This window comes from Xyrauchen texanus, chromosome 14 (genome assembly GCF_025860055.1).
Source record: "Xyrauchen texanus isolate HMW12.3.18 chromosome 14, RBS_HiC_50CHRs, whole genome shotgun sequence".
Classification (NCBI taxonomy): Eukaryota; Metazoa; Chordata; class Actinopteri; order Cypriniformes; family Catostomidae; genus Xyrauchen; species Xyrauchen texanus.
Genome location: NC_068289.1, coordinates 17,652,103 through 17,679,576, shown reverse-complemented (window position 1 = coordinate 17,679,576; position 27,474 = coordinate 17,652,103). Strand labels below are relative to the sequence as shown.

The window sequence follows — 27,474 nt, the reverse complement described above, 5'->3', positions numbered from 1 at the left end:
CATTCCCTTGTTTGTTCCTTTCTGTATTTAAACCCTGGTTGTTTGTTCAGTCTCTGTCGGTCGTTGTTTGATGAATGTAGATGTTTTGCGCCATTGCCTGTCTTCCCGTTTGTTCATCCAGTTCCGTGTACCCTCGATGTTTTCCTGATTTAGTTTTGTTTCCCCAGGTGGAGGTTTTCATTTGTTCCTGTTTGTTTTGTGTTCACTTTAATTTATAATAAACCGCATTTTGATCCCACTCCTTGTTTGCCCTCGTCTGCATCATAACAGAACGACCGACCACAATAGATCCAGCGGTTCTTCAGGCAAGCTGCCGCCTCCTGAACATGAGGCAAGGAAGCCGCCCGGTAGAGGACCACATTAGAGACTTCCTGGACCTAGCATGGGCTACCGACTTCCCAGACTCCTCCCTGGTGGTGTTCTTCTGAGCTAATCTGACTGATTCGCTCAAGGAGCTGTTGCCACCGGCGACGCACGGCTGGAAGCTCCGCGTTTTTGTGGAAGAGACTTTGCTGGTCAGCGGCTCGCCACTCAATGTGGGCGTGGCAGAGGAGGACCCAACCTCACCTCCCACAGTGGTGACCTTCCACTCGCCCATGGCTCTTCCCATCACGCGTGCCCCACCTGTCAGCGAGCCAACCCCCATGCCTGTCGCTGTCAATGAGCCTGCACGGTCCACTTCATCTGCCCGGAGGAGGAGGAGAAGACGGGCTTCCGTCTCCCGGCCCACGCCTGCCTCGGTCTGCGAGCCAGAGCCCACGCCTGTCACTGTGAGCAAGCCTGCGCCCACGCCTGTCACTGTGAGTGAGCCTGCGCCCACGTCAGCCACGGTGAGCGAGCCTGCACACTCGTCAGCCACGGTCAGCGAGCCTGAGCCCTCGTCAGCCCCGGTCAATGAGCCTGAGCCCTCGTCAGCCCCGGTCAAAGAGCCTGAGCCCTCGTCAGCCCCGGTCAGTGAGCCAGCGCCTGTAGCCTCGACCGTCCCTGAGCCAGCACCTGTAGCCTCGACCGTCCAAGAGCCAGCGCCTGTAGCCTCGACCGTCCAAGAGCCAGCGCCAGTAGCCATGACCATCCAAGAACCAGCACCAGTAGCCATGACCTTCCCAGAGCCAGCGCCCCTCGAGCCTTCCAGGGCTCCGCCTCTCGAGCCTTCCAGGGCTCCGCCTCTCGAGTCTCTCGAGTCTTCCAGGGCTCCGCCTCTCGAGTCTCTTGAGTCTCCCAGGGCTCCGCCTCTCAAGTCTCTCGAGCCTTCCAGGGCTCCGCCTCTCGAGCCTTCCAGGGCTCCGCCCCTCGTGCCTCCCAGGGCTCCGCCTCTCAAGCCTCTCGAGCCTCCCAGGGCTCCATCTCTCGAGCCTTCCAGGGCTCCACCTCTCGAGCCTTCCAGGGTTCCGCCTCTCGAGCCTTCTAGGGCTCCGCCTCCCGAGCCTTCCAGGGCTCCGCCTCTCAAGTCTCTCGAGCCTCCCGAGCCTTCCTCGCCTCCGCCTTCCAGGGCTCCGCCTCCCGAGTCTCTCGAGCCTCCCAGGGCTCCGCATCTCGAGCCTCCCAGGGCTCCGTCTCTCGAGCCGCCCAGGGCTCCGCCTCTCGAGCCTCCCAGGGCTCCGTCTCTCGAGCCTTCCAGGGCTCCGCCTCTCAAGTCTCTCGAGCCTTCCAGGGCTCCGCCTCTCGAGCCTCTCAGGGCTCTGCCTCCCGAGTCTCTCGAGCCTCCCAGGGCTCCGCCTCTCAAGTCTCTCGAGCCTTCCAGGGCTCCGCCTCCCGAGCCTCCTACGGCTCCGCCTCCCGAGTCTCTTGAGCCTCCCAGGGCCCCCTGAACCTGTCCCTGCCCCTTAGACTTCCTGCCTGCCCTCTGTGCCCCCTTGGACTTCCTGCCTGCCCCTTGTGCCCCCTTGGACTGCCCTCTTGCCCCTTGTACCCCCTTGTTCTGTCTGTCTGCCCCTTGTGCCCCCTTGGACTGTCTGTTTGCCCCTGGTGCCCTCATTTTGTTTTTTGTGGGTTTTTTGTCATTTTTGTTTTAGGATCGTCTGAAATCCGATCCTTTGAGGGGGGATTCTGTCATGTTCACTGTTGTCTTTTTGTTTTTGTGCTTTTATGTTGAAGTTTAGTTTAGTTCCTGTTTCCTGTTTGGTTTTTGTAGTCCTTTGTAGTTTCTTTTTATGATTGTTCCTCCTTCCCTGATTGTTTCCCCAGGTGTCCCTCATTCCCTTGTTTGTTCCTTTCTGTATTTAAACCCTGGTTGTTTGTTCAGTCTCTGTCGGTCGTTGTTTAATGAATGTTGATGTTTTGCGCCATTGCCTGTCTGCCCGTTTTTCATCCAGTTCCGTGTACCCTCGATGTTTTCCTGATTTAGTTTTGTTTTCCCCAGGTGGAGGTTTTCATTTGTTCCTGTTTGTTTTGTATTCAATTTAATTTATAATAAACTGCATTTTGATCCCACTCCTTGTTTGCCCTCGTCTGCATCATAACAATACCAGAGTTATTCGTGTTGGCCGCTTACGAGAATTAGTTACTCACAGGCAAAAAGTCTGTGCTATGTTCTGACGCCATCAGATTTTTAGTGGATTTATGAAGTTAGTTGACCTCAAATTCACACTGGTGTCCTAGTAGAGTAACCACAGGTGGAGTTCAGCACATTGACTATAGACATGTCTGACTAACATTTGACCACCAGAAAGTGTTAAAATACTATTTGTCTACATTTTGAACAGTATGTCTTTCATAAAGTGTGTTTGTGCTGTATAAACTTAAAATAAATGCCACTTGGTTTGATATTTCGTTAAAAAAGTATGTCTAAATAATTCTTAAGGCCATTGCATCTGATCTGTGTGGTGGTGATTGAAAGTGAAACAGCTCTGTGTTCTAGAGTGGAGGCTCATTTCTCTGAAAGAAGAAGATGGAGTTTTAGCAGATGCTGTTGAGAGTGCAGGAGTCTCTCAGTCAAGATGAGGTGAAGGACCTGGTGTTTCTGTGGTCTGATCTGCTCAGTCTTAAAGTCTTCAGTACTGTGTCCACAGCCAGAGAGCTGTTTCTTCTGCTTGAGACCAGAGGTCTGCTGTCACCAGAAGATTTATCTCTGCTTCTAAAGCTGCTCAAGCACAGCCTGATCCAGAACCTGTGCTTAGATTGCATTGTAAGGGCCTTATTGTATTGTTTTTTGTTTTTGTTTTTTAAAAAGGGACATATCGAAATAATTTTTTTGTGGTAATCAACATTATGCTACAAATGCTGTTGATTAAGTTTATCTGGTATTTAACCTGGCATATTCCTTTAAGTTTCTTTGTAATATGAGCAGTATTTATTTTTCTACATACATTTCAGACAGTTGTTGTTTGAGATGTTAGAGTCCATCACTGATGAGGACCTTAAAAACATCAAATTCCTGCTGAGCAAAACACTACCAAAGAAAAAACTATACTGGGACATGGTGAGAGAGAAAGCACCAACACAGCCTTTGACAACATATTTCTGCATGGGATGGAACTGTGATGTTTGTCTGCCAAATGATTTCTTTTAGATGCTGTTGCAATTGTCGAGCTGGAAAAGGAAGACCTTTTGGATGAAAATAATTTGGACATCCTACAGAAAATAGTAGGAAATATCAATCCCACTTTAGAAAAAAATATTATTCTATATATAATAGAGAGTGAGTTCAGTTGTTTATTTGATGTTTATGATAAGTGAAAATGGGTCATTGAGTTCAGATTATTAATTTGATTGGTAGTGTACAAGGAGATTAAATGATTAATTAAATGCATTAGATACTTTATTGAAGTATTTGTGAACCATATAATACAATAATCATGTGCTTTATACAGTTGTTTTAATTTTTTGTCTTTTGACAGTCGGTTAAATGTTTATTGCACAGGAGACATTGTCTTCTGTGTCATACACACCAGCTGAGGTATCACCTGATTTAGTCTTTCTGATATTTACATCTTTTCTGTGTAGGCAAGTTACTTCATCATATTGCCTAAATTGGATTGACCCAGATATCATTGTAGTTTATGCTTTGTATACCAACAAGAGGTGCTTATTTATAAATTCTATATATTAATACTGGTATTGGTATTCCCTGAATTAAAGTTCATGTCCGAATTCTATTTTCTTTATTTTTTGCGGCTTTTCAAAAACTTCTCAAAAATGACAATTCTGTCATCATTCACTCATGCCCTCATGTTGTTTCTTTCCCATGTAACTTTCTTCTGTCGAGCTAGGTAGAATGAAACAACATGGGGTGAATAAATTAGAAATTATGAATCATTATTGGGTGAACTAAAGTATTCCTTTAATTACAAATAGCTGTAAAACTATGAAATATTTAATGTTATTGAAGTTAATAGTTATGTCTTAGATCAGAGCCAGCATTTGGAATTCAACAAAATGATTGAAAACAAGTGCTTAAATATGACTGTTATTGAGAATCAAGAGGTAAGATTCCATCATGTAAGTTTCAGAAACATTTATTGTGGCTATTTGTAGAAAAATAATGCCGTAATGCCAAATAACAGTAGGCAGCATAAAGTGCACTGTGTAGAGTTCTGTATGTAGTATTGCATTTCAAACAGCATGACTAGTGTAGTTCAATTCATTAACATATTACTCGTATGAACCTTGTAATTAATCACTCTTAGCCTATGTAAGCAGATCTGCGGACTGTCATTAATGTTACATTAGAAATAGAAAAACTTTCAGTGGCAGTCCCTCAGAGGAGGCAAAAGGAGGCTGAGCGTCCTCAAAACTGTTTATGAAATAAATGAAATAACTAAAGTGATCAAATTAACAGTAATCAGTAATGATTAGGGCTAGGAATTGATACAAATTTTCCAATTAGATTTTATTCAATAGCCATTCACATGGGTACATTTATGTTACACTGTCCATATTGGTTACATATGAAGGAAATTTACTCTCTCTTAATTTTAAAAGAAACTTCTAGGTAACCCTTATAGGTATTCGAAAATATTAATTTTACAAATTATATTTTATCATTCGTTTTTCATCAAATTGGTCACATTTAAGCTCTTAGATAATGTTCTTATCCAGTCTATTCAATGTCTTGAAATTGCATATAAATGTATTTTGTTAAATTTTATTTTTTACTTGCATAATTTGTACTATTTACAAGTATTAACATTGTTAACTGGCATTGTCTCTTTAAGACTAGCGACATCAGCCAGTAAACGCAGATAACAAGAGAAGACGTGCATGATTTCTTTAGTGCATCCATGTGTGATTAGAATTAAATATTTATTTTTTGTTGTCTTTAATCAACAAATGACTGTAAAGAACAGAAAGGGTATTAAAAGAGGCATAATTCATAATTCAGTGACATACCGATCTGTGCGCCAGACTGCACGTACCCTTCCCCAATGCCCCATAAAATTGTCATAACCTTCTGGATCCCTACACACCAAAGGGGGGAACATGGTGACGTGCCAAGCATGGGAGCAAGCCACGCCATCTTAACACTATCACATGCATCAGGGAAGGCATTCTTTTCCAATTCCTATTCTTTCAGGGGGAAAAGACCCCACGGAGACCACACCTGCCCAGGCTAGGGGAGGTAAAGATTGGTGAAATACATCACATGGGTTTTCAGGCCACATGTGGAGAATGGCGCGGTGGTAGATCCTACCTGTTGAGAGGGAGGAGTTGCTGCAAACATGGCAACCGGGGGGCAGTGGGGAATGCCCAATGGAGACGTGGGTCTGCTCGCAAGGGGACCGTACCGCGGAAAATACACACAGGGGGATAAGTCAACACGGGGGCCTGTCCTATGGAGCACCTATTCTAGTACAGAGTAGTTTGAGTACTCGTAGTGGGTCTGGTCGGGGGATTCCTCCACTGAATTTGCGGACCAGAGGGCTATGGAGGAGTCATGCAGGGAGCTGAGTTAGTGGGATCTCCTGGGATAAGAGAGCACGAGATCGCCTCAGTGGAGGGGAAAGGCGCTAGATGCAAGCGGTTCACCCGGTCAGTTGTTTCCGCATTACCGAGTTCTACTGGCTCGGACCTGAGAGAACACGGGAGGAAACCGTCTCAACTCTGAGATTGTAAAATCTCGTAAAGTTATTGGGTGTTGCCCAACTCGCTGCTCTGCATATGTCTGCTACGGAGGTGCCGTTGGCCAGTGCCCACGAGGATGCCACATTTCTCGTTGAGTGTGCTCGAACCCGCAATGGTGCGGGCACAGCCTGGGTGTGATAGGCCAATTCTATTGCGTCAACCACCCAGTGGGAAAGCCTCTGTTTGGAGATGGCGTTCCCTTTCTGCTGTCCATCAAAGCAGACAAAGACCTGCTCAGAATGTCTTAAGCTCTGCGTGCGGTCCACATAAGTAGGCAGGTCATGCACTGGATACAGCAACGAAGGGGCTGGGTCTGCCTCCTCCCAGGGCAGCGCTTGCAAGTTCACTACCTGGTCTCTAAAGGGAGTCGTATGAACCTTGGGCACGTAGCCCGGTCGTGGTCTTAGGATGACGTGAGTGTCTGCCAGACCGAACTCCAGGCAAGTGTCGCTGACAGAGAATGCTTGCAGTCCACAACCCTCTTGATGGAAGCAAGCGTGATCAGGAGGGCCGTCTTCAGGACGTAAAGTTGCCTGGTAGTAGAGATACGTAAGGACCGCCTCCCTCATTTCCATGTTGCACACAGAAAAGTACAAATAAATACATGTATAAATAGATAAATATATATGGGAATATATAAATATGGAAATACATATATGTGGGAATAAATAAATATAAAAAATAAATGAAAACATAAAAAAATAAAAAAACAATGCAAAATAAATGAATAAATAACAATAAAGTTAAAAATAAATATAGAAAATAAAGGAATAAAGTCATACAATAATAAATTCAGGAATAAATGTAATTAAAAACTAATTATATTTCATTTATCAAGACATTTATTCCTGAATTTATTATTGTATGACTTTATTCCTTTATTTTCTAATAAAGTCATACAATAATAAATTCAGGAATAAATGTAATTAAAAACTAAGTATATTTCATTTATCAAGACATTTATTCCTTTATTTTTTTTACATTTATTTATTTATTATTTTTGCAGGTTTGGGTCTCCATACATGAGAAGTGGCCGACAAGACAGCCACATCAATGGGAAGTGCTACAGTAAGTGTGGGGTGAAATGTCACCTGTGGATCTGGACAAACTGACAACTAGAATGCCAAGGATCTGCAAAGCTGTCATTGCTGTCACCCTCCATCTGGCCCTCACCCACCTAGATAAAAAGGACTCATATTTTCGAATGCTGTTCATAGACTTCAGCTCAGCATTCAACGCGATAATTCCTCAGCACCTGATTGGAAAGCTGAACCTGGACTCCTCCCTCTTCAACTGGATCCTGGACTTTCTGACTGGGAGACCTCAGTAATTCCGGATCGGGAACAGCATCTCCACCACCACCATACTGAGCACTGTGGCCCCCCAGGGCTGTGTGCTCAGTCCACTGCTGTTCACCCTGCTGACTCACGACTGTGCAGCAATGCACAGCTCGAACCACATCATTAAGGTCGCTGATGACACAACCGTGGTGGGTCTCATCAGCAAGAACAACGAGTCAGCATACAGAGAGGAGGTGATGCGGCTAACGGACTGGTGTAGAGCCAACAACCTGTCTCTGAATTTGGACAAAACAAAAGAGATGGTTGTTGACTTTAGGAGGGCACAGAGTGATCGCTCTCCAGTGAACATCGACAGCTCCTCTGTGGAGATCGTCAAGAGCACCAAATTCCTTGGTTTTCACCAGGTGGAGAACCTCACCTGGTCCCTCAACACCAGCTCTATTACCAAGAAAGCCCAGCAGCGTCTCTACTTTCTTCGAAGGCTGAGGAAAGCACATCTCCCACCCCCCATCCTCACTATCATTCTATAGAGGGACTATTGAGAGCATCCTGAGCAGCTGCATCACTGCCTGGTTTGGGACTTGCACCATTTCGGACCGCAAAGCCCTGCAGAGGATAGTGAGGACAGCTGAGAAGATCATCGGGGTCTCTCTTCCCTCCATCAAAGACAGTTACAAAAAACACTGCATCCGCAAAGCAACCAGCATTGTGGATTACCCCACACACTCCTTACACAAACTCTTCACCCTCCTGCCGTCTGGCAAAAGGTACCGAAACATTCGGGCCCTCACGGCCAGACTGTGTAACAGCTTCTTCCCCCAAGCCATCAGACTCCTCAATACTCAGAGACTGGACTAACACACACACACGTGTCCTGAGTTGCACTTGAATTATTGTCACTTTATACCTGGCTGCTACCGAGGTGGATAGTACATGTGCATAGAACATCTCATATCTCATAGTAAGTTATGTTTACATTTGGCATTTTTATCTTTTTGCGCTACTGTGTAGTGATCGCTGCTGCACAGTCTCTGCCCATTGTCCTGTTAATTTTTAGTAATTAATTGTACTGTCCTGTACTTTTTGCACACGTTTGCACATGCATTTTATATAGGTATGTTATTTAGTCTGTGTAGTCTCATGTGGTTCTGTGTTTGTCCTATGTTGTTTTATGTATCACCATGGTCCTGGAGGAACGTTGTCTCATTTCACTGTGTACTGTACTAACTGTATATGGTTGAACGACAATAAAAACCACTTGATTTGCTGCACGTGGAGGATTTTTTGATGAGAACTCTTTGAAGTAGTTTCAGAAGTTCAGAACATTTTGTAATAGTAATTTTTCATGTTATGTTGTCCTGACATTGTGATCAGTTGAATAAAAGTACCAATTTCTTTACATAAGAGCTAAATCTGTACATTATTCCAAACTTTTAGACACCAGTGAATATGTTTGAATTCAGGGAAAAATAAGACAAAGTAATGTATGCAGTTTACATTCCTGCACCTACTGCCTCACTCTGAACAGATTTCCAAAGTGACAGCTTTTGTTGTATCTTAACTTTACTAAGAGAAGTTGCGCAAGGCATAATGCAATATTATACATTTTATTTATTTCTGTGTTTTTGGCATTTACAGTTGTTTGTATACTTTTATTAAAGAATATATGTGTCCACGTGTATTTCAAATGCAGATTTGCTGTGGTCATATTCTTGGTTGTATGCTGCACCTTACAGTCCAAGGAAACCGCAAAAAGTGTAAAAGTCAGAGAAAAAAAAACTCAGATGTATCATACACTGCAAAGACAATAGTCAACATAATTTTTAGATTAAAATGTAACATTTCAGACAGAGAAACAAACAATTATACCAGGTCTTACATAGAGTATAAGTTGACATTTCTGGAATTCTACAAGTATATTTTACATAAAAATATACATATATGAATACATATATGTAAAAAAAACAAAACATGACCGCAAATGAACCAAGTGCACAAACAATAATAATAATAATGGCGACCTAATTAATATTCGTACATTAGAAGCGAGTATTGATTGGTTACAGCCAACACTTACGTACAACATTTACAAAGTAAATCGAACTGCGATTGGTAGTAATGATTAGAAGGCGGGACTTATATTTAGTATTGAGTAGTATTATTGGACAGCACTTTTGTCAATCGTTCCAATAGCCGCACAGCAATGATGGCCGATTCACAGTGAGCAACTCTTAAATATAACACACAAGCTTGTATTCTTTAATCTGCATATTTATATAATCATAATGTGTATAATAGATATACATTAGATATACATATAATAGATATAGTAATAATCATAATGTATATAATAGATAGATAACACATGATGTAGCTTATCTCGACTCTTCGCAGCGCCTCCGGTGTGTTTAGACTGAACCCGAACATGATGTGCCACGCTGTTAGACATATGCACAAATAAAAAAAGACAGGATGTTGTTTTGCATACTAGAATAGTGTTTCTTTCACGCACTGGTCACTGCATGCATTGTCTGGTGCTCGTTTGCTCTGTTCTGAAATCGCGTCTCTCTTAGTCTTTTGTTTGACCATTGGTCTATTGTTTATGTGATGGGGTTCTGCTTCCAGCGTCAGTTTGGCAAATCACCGTGTCAGATGTCCGGATAAAACACCCATCCAGATTCTACATGAATATGGCATAAAAATCGGCAGCGCACCTACGTACGAGCTACTACGCGCTGACGGAGACGCGCACCAGCCCTGTTTCATGTTTAGTGTCACCATAGGAGAAATTACCTGCACAGGTCAGACAGATCTCTTTGAGTTTTCTACTTTTCTGTAGTAGTATTATCGATCTATCGTGCATTCAGAAAGTATCGAGACCCCTTAATTTTGTTATATTGCAGCCTTAGGGTAAAATGCTTAAAATATATATATATATATATATATATATATATATGTATATATTTATGTTTTTTCTTACATCAGTCTACACCATACCCCATAATGACAAAGCAAAAACAGATTTTTAATAACTTTGCAAATGAATTAAAAATAAAAGACTGAAATATCACATTGACATAAGTATTCAGACCCTTAACTCAGTAATTGGTGAAGCACTTTTGACTGCGATTACACCCTCAAGTCTTTTTGGGTATGATGTGACAATCTTTGCACACCTTTGGGAATTTTCTGCCATTAATCTCTGCAGATGCTCTCAAGCTCTGTCAGGTTGGATGGGGATTGTCAGTGGAAAGCCTTTTTCAGGTCTCTCCAGAGATGTTCGATTGGGTTCAAGCCCGGGCTCTGGCTGGGCCACTCAAGGACATTCACAGAGGTGTCCCTAAGCCACTCTTGCATTGTCTTGGCTGTGTGTTTGGGATCATTGTCTGGTTGGAAGGTGAACCTTTGGCCCAGTCTGAAGTCCTGAGCATTTTGGACCAGGTCCTTGGAAAATACAGAGATTTCATTAATGTGTTCAGCTTTCCTTCAACCCTGACCAGTCCCTGCCACTGATAAAACACCCCCTCAGGATGATGCTACCACAACCATGCTTCACCACTAGGATCAGTGGTGTAGTTAGGTTTGCAATGGTATGAGATATTCATGGTATGATAACTGTCTCAAATATCACAGTTTCATTGTATACGGAATTACACAATTATTATCGGTTACAATGGCTTAAAGAAGAATTTTGAATTGAAACTGGAAACCATTTTTTAATGGAAAAAATTAAAAGTATCCCTTTCAAAAACAAATTGAATAAATAAACCGAATTATACTAATATATATATATATATATATATATATTATAAACTGTAACATGTTATATAACTAAAGCATGTTAGTTTACATGTTAGCATAGCATGTAAAATTAACTACAAAATGAAAAATAACATCAGCTGTGTGAGGTTTTAAAGTAATATCCTATGATTATTAATAATTAACATATACTGCAGAATGCTCCTGTCTGTACCTTTAACTCTGTGGTTCCCAAATGGTTTTGCTTCAGGACAGATTTAAAAAAAATTAAGGGTTCTGAATACTTTATGAATGAATTCTCTCTGTCTGTCTGTCTGTTTGTCTGAATGGTCAATTGTGGCATTTTGTTGTCAGATTTATTTATTTCTTTATAATGACTGTAGCCTAAACTGAATATTTGACCATTGTCCTAGATGACCTATTTCCCAAATAGTTGTTGTTTTTATTTAATTTCCCTCGTATCTTAATGCAGTCTCTTTTTCTTCCATTTGCAGTCTCTTTTTCATGCCATTTATTTATGTATCTGGTAACTAGCAGTGTATTTGAGTTAATACATTACAGAACTGTAGCTACTCTGTTATTTTATTGATTGCTATTGTTCTGTTCTTTAAGGTGAAGGATCGACTAAAAAGGCTGCAAAGCATGAAGCTGCAGAAGCCTCTATAAAATTATTGAAACTGGACACCCAGCCTAAGTACACAACACATTGTAGAATTTGTTATAAAAAAAAAATATTGTAGATTACAATGTACATTTGAGATAACATTTACTGATGTTTCCTGAAACTTTCATAGTGATCGGAGGGAGAATAATGGCCTTCCTTCTGAAGTAGGCGATGTGTCCAACCCTGTGGGAATACTGCAGGTAACCAATAAAAAACTTTACTGCAATATATTTAAGGCATAATAATTGGGGAGCCACTTTTGTGTGTTTGTCAGTAAAAGAAGACAGATAAAGGATTTTCCTGATACTGGCATGGGTAAAATCATCATCATCAACAACAACAACAAATAAATATTCAGATCTATTGGGCAATGGTTTGTAAAATGTATGTATGGGATGAAATATACCACTCTGTAGAATTTAGGGCTGGGTAAACGTATACATTTCCCGAGTAACCACAATCTTCATTTGAATGATTCTGATATCAATTCTTAAAATCACAAGATCAAAATTTTACTCTATGCGCAACCTTCTACAATATGATTGCACTTACATATGAGACCAAAATGTCTGTGATTTGCCACTGTCTTGTACATTTTAAGATTTCACCTGGTATTTTTAGGTTTCCGCACCAAGAATCTTTCTCTACAATGTTTGAACAAATAATATTATTATTTTTTTTTTTTACAATTTGAGATTTAACAAGTTAAGACAATATAATACAACAATATTAGAAATAGTCAAATCTTCTTATATATATATATATATAAGGGAGTACAGGTTAATTTAGACTGATTTAAAGTATGGAGAGAATGTAAAATTCACACAGAGGGTTCAATAAGCCAAGACAAGAAAAAGGAATAGTTTTCAAGAAAAGAAAAGAAGGGGGACTGACCTTTTATACAATTATTGATTTATGCTACCTAGTCTCTTTCAACCTCATTCACCAGTTTTCTCATTGCGTGTAATGTGTCGAAAGACGAGATCCCCGCAATTAATTAATCATTGCATTGTGTCTTTTTTAATACCCTTTCTGTTATTTACTGTCAGTTGTTGATCAAAAAACGGCAAAAAATAAACATTTAATTCTAATCACACATAGCTCTGATCTGTTAAAGAAGCCATGGGATTCCACTTTTGGTAATAAGCTCCTGAACTAAAACACTTCTATGAGATTCTCTCTGTACTGCTGCTATATTTAAAGAGACCGTTCCCTTTTAGCCAGGGCTGCTCATACTTCTATGGAAGTGACCACTTCTATTTTCACAATGTTATTATAGTACGATCTTCCATTCAGTTTAAATAGGCTATACATTGTAAGCTGTGTTGTCACAATACCAAAATTTCAATAGTCTGTACCAATACCAGTTAAATGTGACTATTCTTGATAGGGGCTGACCGATTGTCGCGTATCCAATATTCATAATTTTTTTGAATGATCGGAATCGTTATTTTTGTCTGATCTGATTGCCGATAAACTTTAAAATTTGCTCCGTTGACACTGATGCCACCACCTCTCTCTGAAAGTTGACTGATTGTAGTCTGCCTTAATGTCCCGCCCACAGTATTATCGGATTGATTATACACTCACCTAAAGGATTATTAGGAACACCTGTTCAATTTCTCATTAATGCAATTATCTAATCAACCAATCACATGGCAGTTGCTTCAATGCATTTAGAGGTGTGGTCCTGGTCAAGACAATCTCCTGATCTCCAAACTGAATGTCAGAATGGGAAAGAAAGGTGATTTAATTTTCACGCAATTTTGTGCGTGGCATGGTTGTTGGTGCCAGACGGGCTGGTCTGAGTATTTCACAATCTGCTCAGTTACTGGGATTTTCACGCACAACTATTTCTAGGGTTTACAAAGAATGGTGTGAAAAGGGAAAAACATCCAGTATGCGGCAGTCCTGTGGGCGAAAATGCCTTGTTGATGCTAGAGGTCAGAGGAGAATGGGCCGACTGATTCAAGCTGATAGAAGAGGCTACAATTTGCAAGAGCTCACCAAAATTGGACAGTTGAAGACTGGAAAAATGTTGCCTGGTCTGATGAGTCTCGATTTCTGTTGAGACATTCAGATGGTAGAGTCAGAATTTGGCGTAAACAGAATGAGAACATGGATCCATCATGCCTTGTTACCACTGTGCAGGCTGGTGGTGGTGGTGTAATGGTGTGGGGGATGTTTTCTTGGCACACTTTAGGCCCCTTAGTGCCAATTGGGCATCGTTTAAATGCCACGGCCTACCTGAGCATTGTTTCTGACCATGTCCATCCCTTTATGGCCACCATGTACCCGTCCTCTGATGGCTACTTCCAGCAGGATAATGCAACATGTCACAAAGCTCGAATCATTTCAAATTGGTTTCTTGAACATGACAATGAGTTCACTGTACTAAAATGGCCCCCACAGTCACCAGATCTCAACCCAATAGAGCATCTTTGGGATGTGGTGGAACGGGAGCTTTGTGCCCTGGATGTGCATCCCACAAATCTCCATCAACTGCAAGATGCTATCCTATCAATATGGGCCAACATTTCTAAAGAATGCTTTCAGCACCTTGTTGAATCAATGCCACGTAGAATTAAGGCAGTTCTGAAGGCGAAAGGGGGTCAAACACAGTATTAGTATGGTGTTCCTAATAATCCTTTAGGTGAGTGTATGTCACGAGTACATGGCCAATCGACACTGTACTCTGTATTCGTGGGGGTGAGGTGGAAAAGAGACTTGCTTCAAAGGTGAGGATGCAGATACTGAAGTTGCATTAAACATCAAAATACTCTTTGACAGCAGTCACCAAGTAGCAGACTGTGGTCCGGTTTCATCCCTGGATTTGTTCTGTCTGGACTGCAAGACATCATGACAAAGATTACACCATCTCACCATTTCTACACTTTAGGTTAGCAGTGTGACAAAACAATGGAGCGGTGTTCACAGCAAGTGATCCTGGATGTAAATAGCACTGATCTTTCGGTGCTTTATCCTTGAATATTTTTCTCTAGCACTGAACACGCTTTATTAATGCCCTTTCGTGCTCCGCACCCATTGCCTCTTTCCACTGGCCCGCGACATGAAGCACTGCATAGTAGAGCTGCAGATGCGGTTATCTTATCGACAGTAGACCGTAGCAGAGAAACACTGTGAGCAGCAATATAGATGGATACTGGTATCTTTTGCTAAAATACACTGCAGAAAATGAAGCTTTGTCTGATATGACTCTGATGGTTCAGCTAAGCAAGGTTTGTTACAGGACAATTTATTGTGGACTAGACTAGAATTTTTTTTCCCCTTCTCAAATTAGCTTAATTAATCAACATGTTTCGAGCCTGTTGTTGATAAACAAATCTTTGTTTACATTTTGTGAAAATGTATTAGAAATATCAACTCTGGCGTGGATGGCAAGAAAGACAACCAAAACTTAGAAATTGAGTTCTCTGCTTATGATGAAAACTTTCCCATTATTTGATAGTCAGCCCATTTGGTAACACTATTTTGATGGTCCCAAGTGGTCCCATTTAACCGACTATAAGTGACTTATCAACTGGCTTGCTATAGCTAGTAAACAGTGTTTCAAGAAACGTTCAGTAGCCTGTATATAGATCTTTATTAATGACCTTTTAGTGAACTGATGTTCTCAACAATAATGTAAGTAGGTCATAAATAGAGATCTATATGCAGGCTACTGAAAGTCTACTGAATATTTGTTGAAACACTGTTTACTAGCTATAGCATGCCAGTTGATAAGTCACTTATAGTCCGTTAAATCAACTGAATCTACTTGGAACCATCAAAATAAAGTGTTACTGCCCATTTATACATAACTATAGCAAAAAGTATTTTTAAACTGCATTATTTAGATGTACATTGTTTTGTTTTTGGTAGATTTGCTTTCCAAGGAAAATCTATAAATGGTTCATTAAGACTTTTTTTCTCTAAGAGGTTACCCCTTAACCTCCATACAGTATCTTTCCTATACTGTATACTATACTGTATATAGGCTATATATAAATGGTAGAAGATCCTCCATAGTCCACTAATTTGGTTGTCTTTGGCCACAATGTCGTCATTCTTGCCCATTTCTTAAGAGACTTTTTGACTTGATTTATGATTTATAATTTTTCCTCATTTTACAAAGTACTATTGCTTGTCAGTAGTCAGAATGGCTGGAGCTTTGGTGAGATGGAAAGGTTGAGACCATATGACATTTTGTGTTTGTGTAAATTTTGACACAAATGTAAATTTTTTTCTCAAATGTATAATGGCCCCAAATATCGGTTATCGGTCTCCTTGATTACTAATTATCGGTATTGTCCCTGAAAAAAAACAAAAAAAACATCGGTCGACCCCCATATTCTTGATACCTCGATAGTTTGATCGCGATCAACGTGATGAGAACCACTGGTTTTAGTACTTATTCCACATGTCATATAAATAATTTATCGAACATATGCATGTAAACTAGAGGTGACCGATAGTGGATTTTGGCGATAACTTAAGTGGCGGAAAATGCAGATAACAAATTAAATGGCCAGTTAGTGTTTTAGATTAGATTTCTAGAATGATACATTTCTAAGTCTTTCCTCACTATAAAGGGCACAAATACAGTGGCTACAAGAGTAGTCTATTGTGCAAAAGCAGTTTATTGTGCAACCAAAATCTCAATAGTACCCAGGAAAGTGAAGATTTGGTGCATAACGCAGGACTTTTAACTATAAACAAGTCTGAAATACACCAGGTATTCGGACTTGGCTACCTTAAAATGCTCTATATGGAAGTAATTACCAAATAAAGATTTTTATAGCCTGTGTATTAACCTGATAAAAGAGTTTGTTTCATTAGATGAGGTTTACTGGTAAGGAATAAAAAAAATTACAGGTATTTGCATAGAATTTTGTTGATAACCAAAAAGCAACTATTGGTACCGATTAATCTGTAAAACCGATATATTGGTCTGTCTCTAATGTAAACCATGAGCATGCAACTATATTTATGTAATATAATAAATGCAATTTCACAAAATGTTTATTGATGGAATGCATGATATTTGTCATTTTTTTTCTTCTAAAAAGCTCAAATGTTACCAAAAAGTTGATGTTAAAATAAAATGTCATTTTCATAATGTCCCAAATAGGAAGGTTCTCTGTACATGTAATTTTATTAACTGAAGCATACCCAAGTGAATCTGAATTCAATTGAATCGGAAAATCTGTATCAATACCCAGCCCTATTAAACTGATTATAATCTGAACTTTATAATGAGAACAAATGGTACTATGAATATCCTCTTGCTTTGATTTAAAATTCTTGATTATTTAATCAAGTTAACAAAATATGCATTATAAGGATAAAGATATGGATTTTGTATTCACTTGAATTTGTGGAAAACAAAAATTGCATTGTAACTACAGTGCAATAAAAATGATGAGAGATTTTCTATGTTTTATGTGAATATTCCCATAAGAATTCAGCTTGCGAGATTAAATACATTGGAGTTATTTCACCTAGAGTCATATAAATGCATTTCTATTGACCCATGTCAACATATTACTAATCATAGCTGGCTACCAAATGTATAAGTGTGACAAGCTGAATAGAAACTCATGTAAATAGACTGACAAACATAACATTTAACAAATAAAAAAGTGATTTGTGTTTGTAGCAATTAAAATGATAAACCTGTCAAGCCTGAGTATTTTTTTATTAATACTGTTGTGTACATGCTGAACTGACAGGAACTGGCCATGCAGAGGGTGTGGTGCCTTCCAGAGTATATGGTGTGTATGGAATCAGGGCCTGATCACATGAAAGAGTTCACTGTTACCTGTCGTCTCGAAGGACTGGAGGAGACCGGTACCATTTGCTGCTTTTCATTGTGTGACATCACAATGCACACTGATCATAAAGGTACTGATGATGTTTAATTTGTTCTTGCTCTTCAGGGACAGGCAGCTCAAAAAAGCTGGCCAGACGAGCAGCAGCTGAGCGGATGCTGGGAAAATTACAGAGTTTGTCAGGATCTCCTGAAATCACATGGGTTAGTGTATTCTCACACACACACACACACACACACACACACACACACACACACACACACACACACACATACACATATTTATTCAGAGTGCATGGTTTCCAGGTAAACCCATGATGGAGATAACACACTCCTTTTGATGAAGTAATTACATTTTAAAATGCATAAATACTCCCACTGAGGATCTTTTATTTTAAAGGAATAGTTCACCCAAAAAAAGTATCTTTTATCCCCCCTCATGCTTATTTAACTGTGTAATACAAAAGGAGTATTTTTGAAGAACCTTTATGCTTATTTTTTCTATACAGCAGCAGATTATTTTAGAAAATGTTCCCGTTCCCGAACCCATACAACCAGACCAGTCTTCTCCAAGCTAGTAAATTTGTTGCAATGGGCTGTATTTTATATAAGCATCATAGGCAACATTCATAAAAGTAATTTGGCAAAACGGGTAAAACACTGCCGTAGCGTTTGTCAAGTGCTGAAACTACTCTGAAACTACTCTGACCCTGACCAAAGATTTTCCTAGTGGACTAGTAGTCGTTAGTTTAAGCCATTAGTTGAATAGTCACACATGTATGATATTAATTTAATTACTTGAATATATATTTTGAGGGGCATCACAAAATGGTTTGAGTTCCAGGGCTGAGAAAGAATGTTGTAAGTAACATTGCGGTCAGCTGGCCGTAAACATTCTCTCTCTCTCTCTCGCACCACCTTCCGCAGTCGGCCTTTATCCCTTTTGGAGGCTTGATTAGCCTGATAAGGGACCGGGTGTGTAGAATCACATCCCGGCCCCACCTCCACCCTGTCAAAAACGCATTTGAAAAACGATGGAGAAAAGATGAAGCGGAAAAACATGACCCAAGATGCCCATCGCATGTGAGCACTTTATTAACGGTTGCTGCATCAGGTGCGTTAAAAGAGGGATTTTGCTGTTTCTTGAGCTAAAGACTTGTTTCTCTCCAGCGCAAAACTTACATTTTACTGCTATTTTCTATGTTTAATGTATACATGTTTTGAATTCAAATTAGGTGTGTATTTCCATTTCGCAAAAACTTGTATATTTATTACAAGGAGAGTCTCCATTAAACTTTACCAAGCATGTGAGTGTGCGCGTCCACATCAATCAGTCCGATTGCTATGGAGAAAGGCAGTGCACTCATTTTGATTACACGCTAGCAACATCATACTGTGATTTCAGTTTTGATGTAATCAATTATACAGCTTTCATGGATGTCACAATGTCTCAGAGGTCCAAGTGTGCTGAATTTTGAAGTGTTTTAGGTATCTTCTCATCATGTAATCAAATGTAATACAGTGAGCTTGGGATGTCTACACAAAGTCTGATATGAGACTTCTCTGTGCAAGAGTGAATCTGATGATTGTACTATATAAACTGTATGCTGAATATGATGTATAATAATGTAAAGGGTCCTGATAATTATTTTTTTCTCTATATAGAAAAAAGTTTAGAAACATGTAATGAGTGACTACTTTTTCAAACTTACAATATGAATTTTTAATATTATGTCTTTTCAGCTGGGCAGAATTATTTATATTAATATTTTTATTCTGGTGTCATTGCCCTCTGTTGGGCTGTTTTTTATTTTTTGTCCCCTTCCATCCCCCGATGGATCATTTTACTCTTTTTGTTAAGCTTACAAGTAAAGGAAAGGAACTGTTTTGCATATGTCCTAAAAGTATTAATAATATTAATAATAATGAATTCAAAGTTAACTTTCATGTTTCGGGTTTTGTTGAAAGATTATTGTGTATAGAATCGTGTAGTAGAATTCAGTTCTGTAAATTGAACCAAATACTTTATAATTTAATCACATTTTAATAAAATACAGGAAATAAAAATTGAATTTTTTTTAATCCGATTAATTGATCATCAAAGTAATCATTAGATGCAGTCCCAGAGAAGACATTGTAATTTCAATGAAAATCTTCCTCAAAATCATTTGCAGTTAGTAACATGATATGAGAACCAATGACATTTGGTGTCAGTGGCAGCAAACCTGGTGCGACACATCTGAAGCTGACATGGACGTAAACTAGATTTCAGAGCTTTCAGAGTCAGTGGGTATGATTTTCAGTAAATAACAAATTAAATGTCCTGTTCCTCACACAAAGCTATTGTAATGCTTCAGGAGACTTTGAATGTTGTGCATGAGCACATTTATAGTGCTTTTGGTTCCTTTTGGTAGTTTTTATTTATTTTTTTGGGAGCTTGACATGGTCAGTAGGTACTGTTGTAATCTAGAAAAGAGCTGCTTGAAGATTAGGCTATTCAAAAATTTTCCTTTTTATGTTTTGGATTAAGAATGACACAAGGGGTAGTAAAAGGAGTTTTAAATATGGCGTAACGCTTCCTCTACTAGATGAGTTTTTTAAAAGTTTTTTTTAGTTTTTTTTTAGGATAATCAGAGGTTGTCATATATCCACATTTGAACTGCTGTTCTTTGTGGTCCACAGAGCCCACCTTCTCGAGTGTATATAGAAAGTCTTCGGCACTCTACAGGAGAGAAGATTGCTGTCCTGAAGAGGACGCCACTGAGCATCCCAAACACAGACTACATTCAGTTGCTTCTGGAGCTCTCTCTGGAGCAGGGATTTCAGGTCACATACATGGACATCGGTGAGGTCCTTTTCTTCACACCCTCCTGCAGTGCAGTCATTCTGTTCCTTTCTGTTTTATGCATCACTGTTGCACATATCATAATAGAGAAAAGGACATGCATAATACATATTCAGTCATATTATGTCAATCTCCATTCTAAACATAAATGCATTCTAAAAGGGTGTTTAAAATAAATAATACAGAGTATGTGAGTGGAGCAGAGAGAGTCGAGTGATTGCAGTTTCCTCTCCCAGCTTAAAGCATTCTTAAATCACTCGGCTCCAACTCTTCTCATTTGCCCTGTTTCTATCTGGAGTTAATATGCGTTTTCGGTGATCTGATCACATGGGGTCAGCCGAGATGCATTGCTGTTTCCACCTCGTATTACCATGCATCTCAAATGTGTCACCTGTGTTTGCATTTCAAGGGAAGGATCTCTGATTTCACTTAATTCCCTGCAGTTTCAGACGTGCTTGTTGAGTAAATGCACAAATATATTTTGCCACATTTGCCAGCAGCACGTAACGTGGCTCATTGGCTTTCCATGGGAGATGTCACTCTTTTATGAGAATCATACTTACTTTAATTCCGTTAATGGTCTTGGCGCTGAACATGCCCTTGAGCTAAAACAACGCATCAAGCAAAATGCAGGTGTATCGAGATGCATTTTGAAGTTATTTTTTAACTGACAAGCTTACAGCTGTCACATAGGTCCAACTAGAGCATGTTACATTGGGAAACTATTTAAAAACAGCACAAATGACAGATGCAAATACGCGTTCGTTGCAAATTGCAACTTCAGGGTATAATAGAAAAGGCTTCTACCAGGGAGAATGAAAATTCTATCTGCGTTTCCTTCTAATAAACAACAACTTTCCCAGAACAACGGATCAATGGAGCCAGTATTTTTTACAGTTAAGGGTTTTCTTCCCCATCAACGAAAAGCGCTGTGTTTAAAATTGGGCTCGTCCATCTATTTGACTAACATGCTAAAATAGTATCACAAAAAAATAATAAAGTTTTAGTTTAATAATAAATAAAAAAATTGTATAACTTTTTTTAAATAGAAAACACTTAACATGAAATTAGAGTTTCTCCTTATATTACAGTTTTTTGAAATTCTCCTGCTTTTGATGGAAACATGACAGATTTGTGCACCGAGTTGCATTGATCTTACTTGTTCTTTCCCCCGCAGCCGCTTCAGTCATGTAGCGTCACCGAAGAAATGACACTTTGCTACAATGTAAAATAGTGAGTGTACAGCTTGTATAACAGTGTAAATTTGCTGTCCCCTCAAAATAACTCAACACACAGCCATTAATGTCTAAACCGCTGACAACAAATATGAGTACAGCCCTAAGTGAAAATTTCCAAATTGGGCCCAAGTAGCCATTTTCCATTTTCAGAAATTAATAATAGAAGTGATATTATTTTTATACAAAAATAAGTGCAATTTCCTGAAATGCTCTCTTTACAGTGTTCATTTTGAGGCATTGATTTTCAGTTGGGATGCAGATGTTAATTTACTGGTACTAAAAACAGTAAAAATAAGTAATCTCTTGGAATTTCTGTAGGCAATCTAAACCAGTTATATTTTCCTACAATCAGAAAGCATTAGAAGTTGTCCACAATTTACAAAGGTGATGGCTTTAAAGCCCTGAAATTGACATTTACCCTTATGAAAGTTGACCATAGTTTATTAATAGTTTTAAAGCCGCCTTTTCGCAGCATCCAACAACAACAGATGGAAGTCTGTCATTTCCAATGAGAGTCGCATGGGAGCTGCGAGGGCTAGCGACCACCTCTGGATCTGACATTTTCGGATAAATTATATCACAAAAAGCTTTTTTAATTTTGCACATGCACAACCTACATATTTAAAATTATATCCATGAATTTCTACTTATGCTGTATTGTGGCTTTTGTTGTTGTTGTTAATTAGCATAACTATAAAAAGTATTAATAATTCATTCATCAATCTCAACAAAATCACACACTAATATCATTCTGAGGTAAACCTTTGGTAGCTTATCCCACAATGAATAAAATCCATTGTGAACAAATTGACAGTTCATCACAACTGCCACTTGGGGGAGAATTATCATATGTGAATGTCAGAGATGGTGAAAAGGCAGATTTTGGTTTTGTAATAAGACCAGGGACGTGCTTTCCATATAAGCAAGGTAAGTATTGTTAACCTAAAAGAAGGGTAAAGAAAAAAGACACTGAAATATTTAAATATAATTGTTAATATAAACTACTGTTTTCATTCAAATTCGTCATCTTTCATCTCAGTTGAGCAACACAGACAGTAATCCGTTATATGACGCCACCCTCAGGTATAAGCACTTTGTTATGCTTTCTCTGATTCAAAACATTGTTTACCACTCTTTCATTCAACACTGTATGTTCATTCAAAGTCACCCCTACTTCTACAAATGGCCAAGGTAAGCATGCTTACCAAAATGAGTAAGTCAATCAGAAGCTCCTTCAGTCACGCTATCTGATAGGTTAGATTTTAGTTTTGCGCCAACACGTTCAAGTTCACGTAACTAATGCGTTATTAAGCACTAAAATGGATATCTGCAGTGACCTATGTGGATTTAATTGAAGTCTATTTAAATAGAAAATCGAAACTTGATCAAGCAAGCTACTTTTACAACAAAGTGATGGAGATGCATTGATTTAGTGTTCAAGTAAAGGTAAGTTAATATATTTATAAAAAATCTGTGTGATTTGATACTAGGTAGGTCATTGTTTCTGGTTAGTCTGAGGCTATAAATTTGTTATCTGGCAATCATGTCCTTGTGTTATGTCTGTTTTATAGTTCTACCTTTAGGGCTTAGTGTCTGTAGACTGCTGTGTCTGCTTTACATTTGCCTAGTTCATTCAGGTTAAGATTGTTGTCTTTGGTGGTCAGATTAGTTACTAGCTGCTGTCCATTCCAGTGTTTCTGAACTGTGTGAGGCCTATGATGAAACTTGTAACTGGAAATCTTTTTGTTGTATGTCAAAACAAGCTCTTCTGGCACTATGGTTCATTGTGTGATTAGAATGGACATAAACATGCTCTGCTCAATATATGAAAACCTTTTATTTGTGTGACATAAGCAATATTAATGTCCTAACTTTAAAACAGTTTGGTTATGAAGTTCGCCACCTTTTCCATAGACTTGTGGGCTCTAAGGCAACAATTTACATCTATAACATTTCTGCGACATTGCAATCACCCGTATAACGGCATGAGCCTGAACGAGACCATGGCTGCCGTAGGTAAAACAAAGCATGGATCTTCACAAACATGGTTGGATATTAACCTAACATGATGTCTATAAACGATGATTTTGTGATGTGATGTGATGTCCATGTTAAGATTCAAAAGTCTATACTGTGACAGGTTTATCTGTGTTTTCAGATGAGCTGACCGTGAACGGGCAGTACCAGTGTTTGGTAGAGCTATCCACCAGGCCGGTGACGGTGTGCCATGGTTCTGGAATGACCAGTAGTAATGCCCACAACACTGCTGCACATAATGTCCTGCAGTACATCAAGATGGTCGCTAATCAACACTAACAACAGTTCTGTATTTTAACGCTGAGCTCAGATCAGTATAAAGGATAAAATCAACTTGAGCAGACTTGTGTGTACTAATTCATGAAGATGTGGCAGAGTGATTCACCAAGGCCTGTTTCTCACAGCTTGCCTAAGCAATAGCAGACGTGCATGGAGCTTTTACACTGACAGCGTTTCTGACAAGTAAACATTGTGCAGGTCAAAATGAGAATAAAGTGATTTCTGGGAGACCACACTATTTATCCTTTAACAACTATAAATGATGGTTATTGTAAGTGACTAAGAACTATTATTAATCCATTGGGTTTAACTGCTTATTGTTTTAGATTTTATATTTTTTGTACAAAAAAATAGTTGAGTTGTTCGCATTGTTGCTTCATAAAAGCCTATAATGCAACCGATTGTATTGCTAACAAGGGGCCTGTTTACATACACACCAAAGAAAGAAAACTGCATTTACATGAGATTTTAAATAATCAAGTTATTCTTTGCTTTTGAAGTCTTTCCATGAAGAGGCGTGTGCACAACATGCGCTAACATTGGATTAGCCTGTAAGAATGTCGGTAAAGGTGTTAAATGTAACGTGAAATCGGGTTAATGTGCAAAAATCTACACGTGTCGATCGGTTTAAGCATAATTGATGTAAAAACTTGCATGTAAACATACTTCAAGTTGGGTAGATTACTTCCTATATTTAATCTGGTTAAAATTACAGAGTGCACAACTGAAATTGTGTGGTGGTGGTGTAGTGGGCTAAAGCACATAACTGGTAATCAGAAGGTCACTGGTTCGATCCCCACATCCACTACCATTGTGTCCTTGAGCAAGTCACTTAACTCCAGGTTGCTCCGTGGGGATTGTCCCTGTAATAAGTGCACTGTAAGTCACTTTGGATAAAAGCATCTGCCAAATGCATAAATGTAAATTGTATTCAAAAACGTAATCATTTTGATGAAACTAGATCATTTAATCTGATTGCTTTTCGATTTCTTATTGCATATTTGATAAATCTAATTTTAGGTGTATTAAGTACCAATTTACCCTCAAGAAAATAAACAACAATTTGCAACTCTGTTAATACCTTACACTGGTTTGTGAATAGGTTTATAATGCAATTCCAATAAGTTTACCACTGTGTTGCATTTTACGCTCCACAAAAATAGGCTCCGCACTGAAACTACTTGCAGCAACACTTCTGCTGCTCATGCGTGCTGTGTGAATGCTGCTTACGCACGCTGTGTAAAACAGGCCCTAGAATCAAAAGCATAGGACTTACTGCTACATATTTCACAAATAAAACTGATGTTCAGTCAGGTCTATGCAGTCTTAAGCAAACCTTCTTTTGTTTTGTTTTTTTGCAAGCCCTTATTCAGCCCAAGTTGTGTAATGTCATCATTTTTAAAAAAAATTTAAAGAGTGATATGCCCACACTAATGTTTTCATTTGAAAACACATTGTTTTTACTACTTTACACCTCTGATCCACAGATTCCACACTGGAGCAGCATTTTCCTCTGTAAATGAAGAATTTTTAAAACGCTCTCTAGAACGGCATACTTTGAAAAACGACACTTTGAAAACTAAGTTTTCAACTGAAAATGTGTTAATGTGGATGTGTCCTCATAACGTATGTGTAAACAAGCTTTTTTTTATTATTATTCATTTTCGATTTCTTATAAGGTTTAGTCTATCTGGTTGTGAATTGTTTTTATTTATTTATTTTTTTAGACCGTGTGTACTTTACATTTCCAAATAACAATGTATTGTTTGCTTTATGTTGTTAGGTAGCAGTCTGTCCCATGAAACAACCATTAAATATTCCACTTAAACTGCTCAAAGTGATCTTCGTTGTTTTCGTGTAATCTCAACAGATTCCAGCATATGCACACATTCTCTTTTTGATATTTAAAGTGATGGTTCACCCAAGAAGGAAAATTCTGTCATAATTTACTCACCCTTATTTAGTTCAAAACCAGATTTTCTTTCTTTCATAGAACACAAAAGGAGATGTTGGGTAGAATTTTAGGGACTGACAGCCTTGGTCAGTTTTCACTTCCATTGAATTTTTTTTCTTCCATACAATTAAAGTGAATGGTGACAAGATTAATTGTGGTGACTGAGGGCATTTGAAAATTCTAAATATACATGTGGATGTGGATGTGTGTATATATATATATATATATATATATATATATATACATATATATATATACAGTGCATCCAAAAGTATTCACAGCATTCATAACATTTTATGTTACAGCCTTATTCCAAAATGGATTAAATTCACTATTTTCCTCAAAATTCTACAAACAATACCCCATAATGACAACTTGAAAGAAGTTTGTTTGAAATCTTTGAAAATGTATTAAAAAAAAATAAAATCACATGTACATAAGTATTCACAGCCTTTGCCATGACACTCAAAATTGAGCTCAGGTGCATCCTGTTTCCACTGATCATCCTTGAGATAATTCTACAACTTGGAGTCCACCTGTGGTACATTCAGTTGATTGGACATGATTTAGAAAGGCACCTGTCTTAAAAACCTGTCTATATAAGGTCCCACAGTTAACAGTGCATGTCTGAGCACAAACCAAGCCATGAAGTCCAAGGAATTGTCTGTAGACCTCCGAGACAGGATTGTAGCGTGGCACAGATCTGGGGAAGGGTACTGAAAAATTTCTGCAGTATTGAAGGTCCCAATGAGCACAGTGGCCTCCATCATCCATAAATGGAAGAAGTTTGGAACCACCAGGCCTCTTACTAGAGCTGGCTGCCCAGCCAATCTGAGTGATCTGGGGAGAAGGGCCTTAGTCAGGGAGGTGACCAAGAACCAGATGGTCAATCTGACAGAGCTCCAGTGTTTCTCTGTGGAGAGAGGAGAAACTTCCAGAAGAACAACCATCTCTGCAGCACTCCACCAATCAGGCCTGTATGGTAGAGTGGCCAGACAGAAGCCACTCCTCAATAAAAGACACAAGACAGCCCGTCTGGAGTTTGCCAAAATGCACCGGAAGGACTCTAAGACCATGAGAAACAAAATTATCTGGTCTTATGAAACAAAGATTGAACACTTTGGCCTGAATGGTAAGCTTCATGTCTGGAGGAATCCAGGCACCGCTCATCACCTGGCCAATACCATCCCTACAGTGAAGCATGGTGGTGGCAGCAACATGCTGTGGGAATGTTTTTCAGCTGCAAGAACTGGGAGACTAGTCAGGATTGAGGGAAAGATGAATGCAGCAATGTACAGAGACATCCTTGATGAAAACTTGCTCCAGAGTGCTCTGGTCCTCTCCCAACAGAACAACGACCCTAAGAACACAGCCAAGATAACAAAGGAGTGGCTACGGGACAACTCCGTGAATGTCCTTGGTTGCTGTCCATGTCGAACAGTGTGAAGAAGAGATTCAAATCATCAGGGAGAGAAGTGTTTGCTGTGTTTATTATCTGTGATGGACT

The 27,474-nt window shown here is 39.2% G+C and overlaps 1 protein-coding gene across 1 annotated transcript; it reads left to right on the top strand.

Annotated features, from left to right (window-relative positions):
- Window positions 1-9,545: 9,545 nt before the first annotated feature.
- On the top strand, window positions 9,546-25,987 carry LOC127654904 (interferon-inducible double-stranded RNA-dependent protein kinase activator A homolog). The gene is made up of 8 exons (XM_052142452.1): window positions 9,546-9,581; window positions 9,987-10,162; window positions 11,733-11,814; window positions 11,915-11,984; window positions 17,517-17,634; window positions 17,724-17,818; window positions 20,297-20,459; window positions 23,856-25,987. Exons 1-8 carry the CDS (start codon window positions 9,565-9,567, stop codon window positions 24,011-24,013), a joined length of 879 nt encoding a protein of 292 aa, XP_051998412.1. The 5' UTR covers window positions 9,546-9,564; the 3' UTR covers window positions 24,014-25,987.
- The last annotated feature ends 1,487 nt before the right edge of the window (window positions 25,988-27,474 follow it).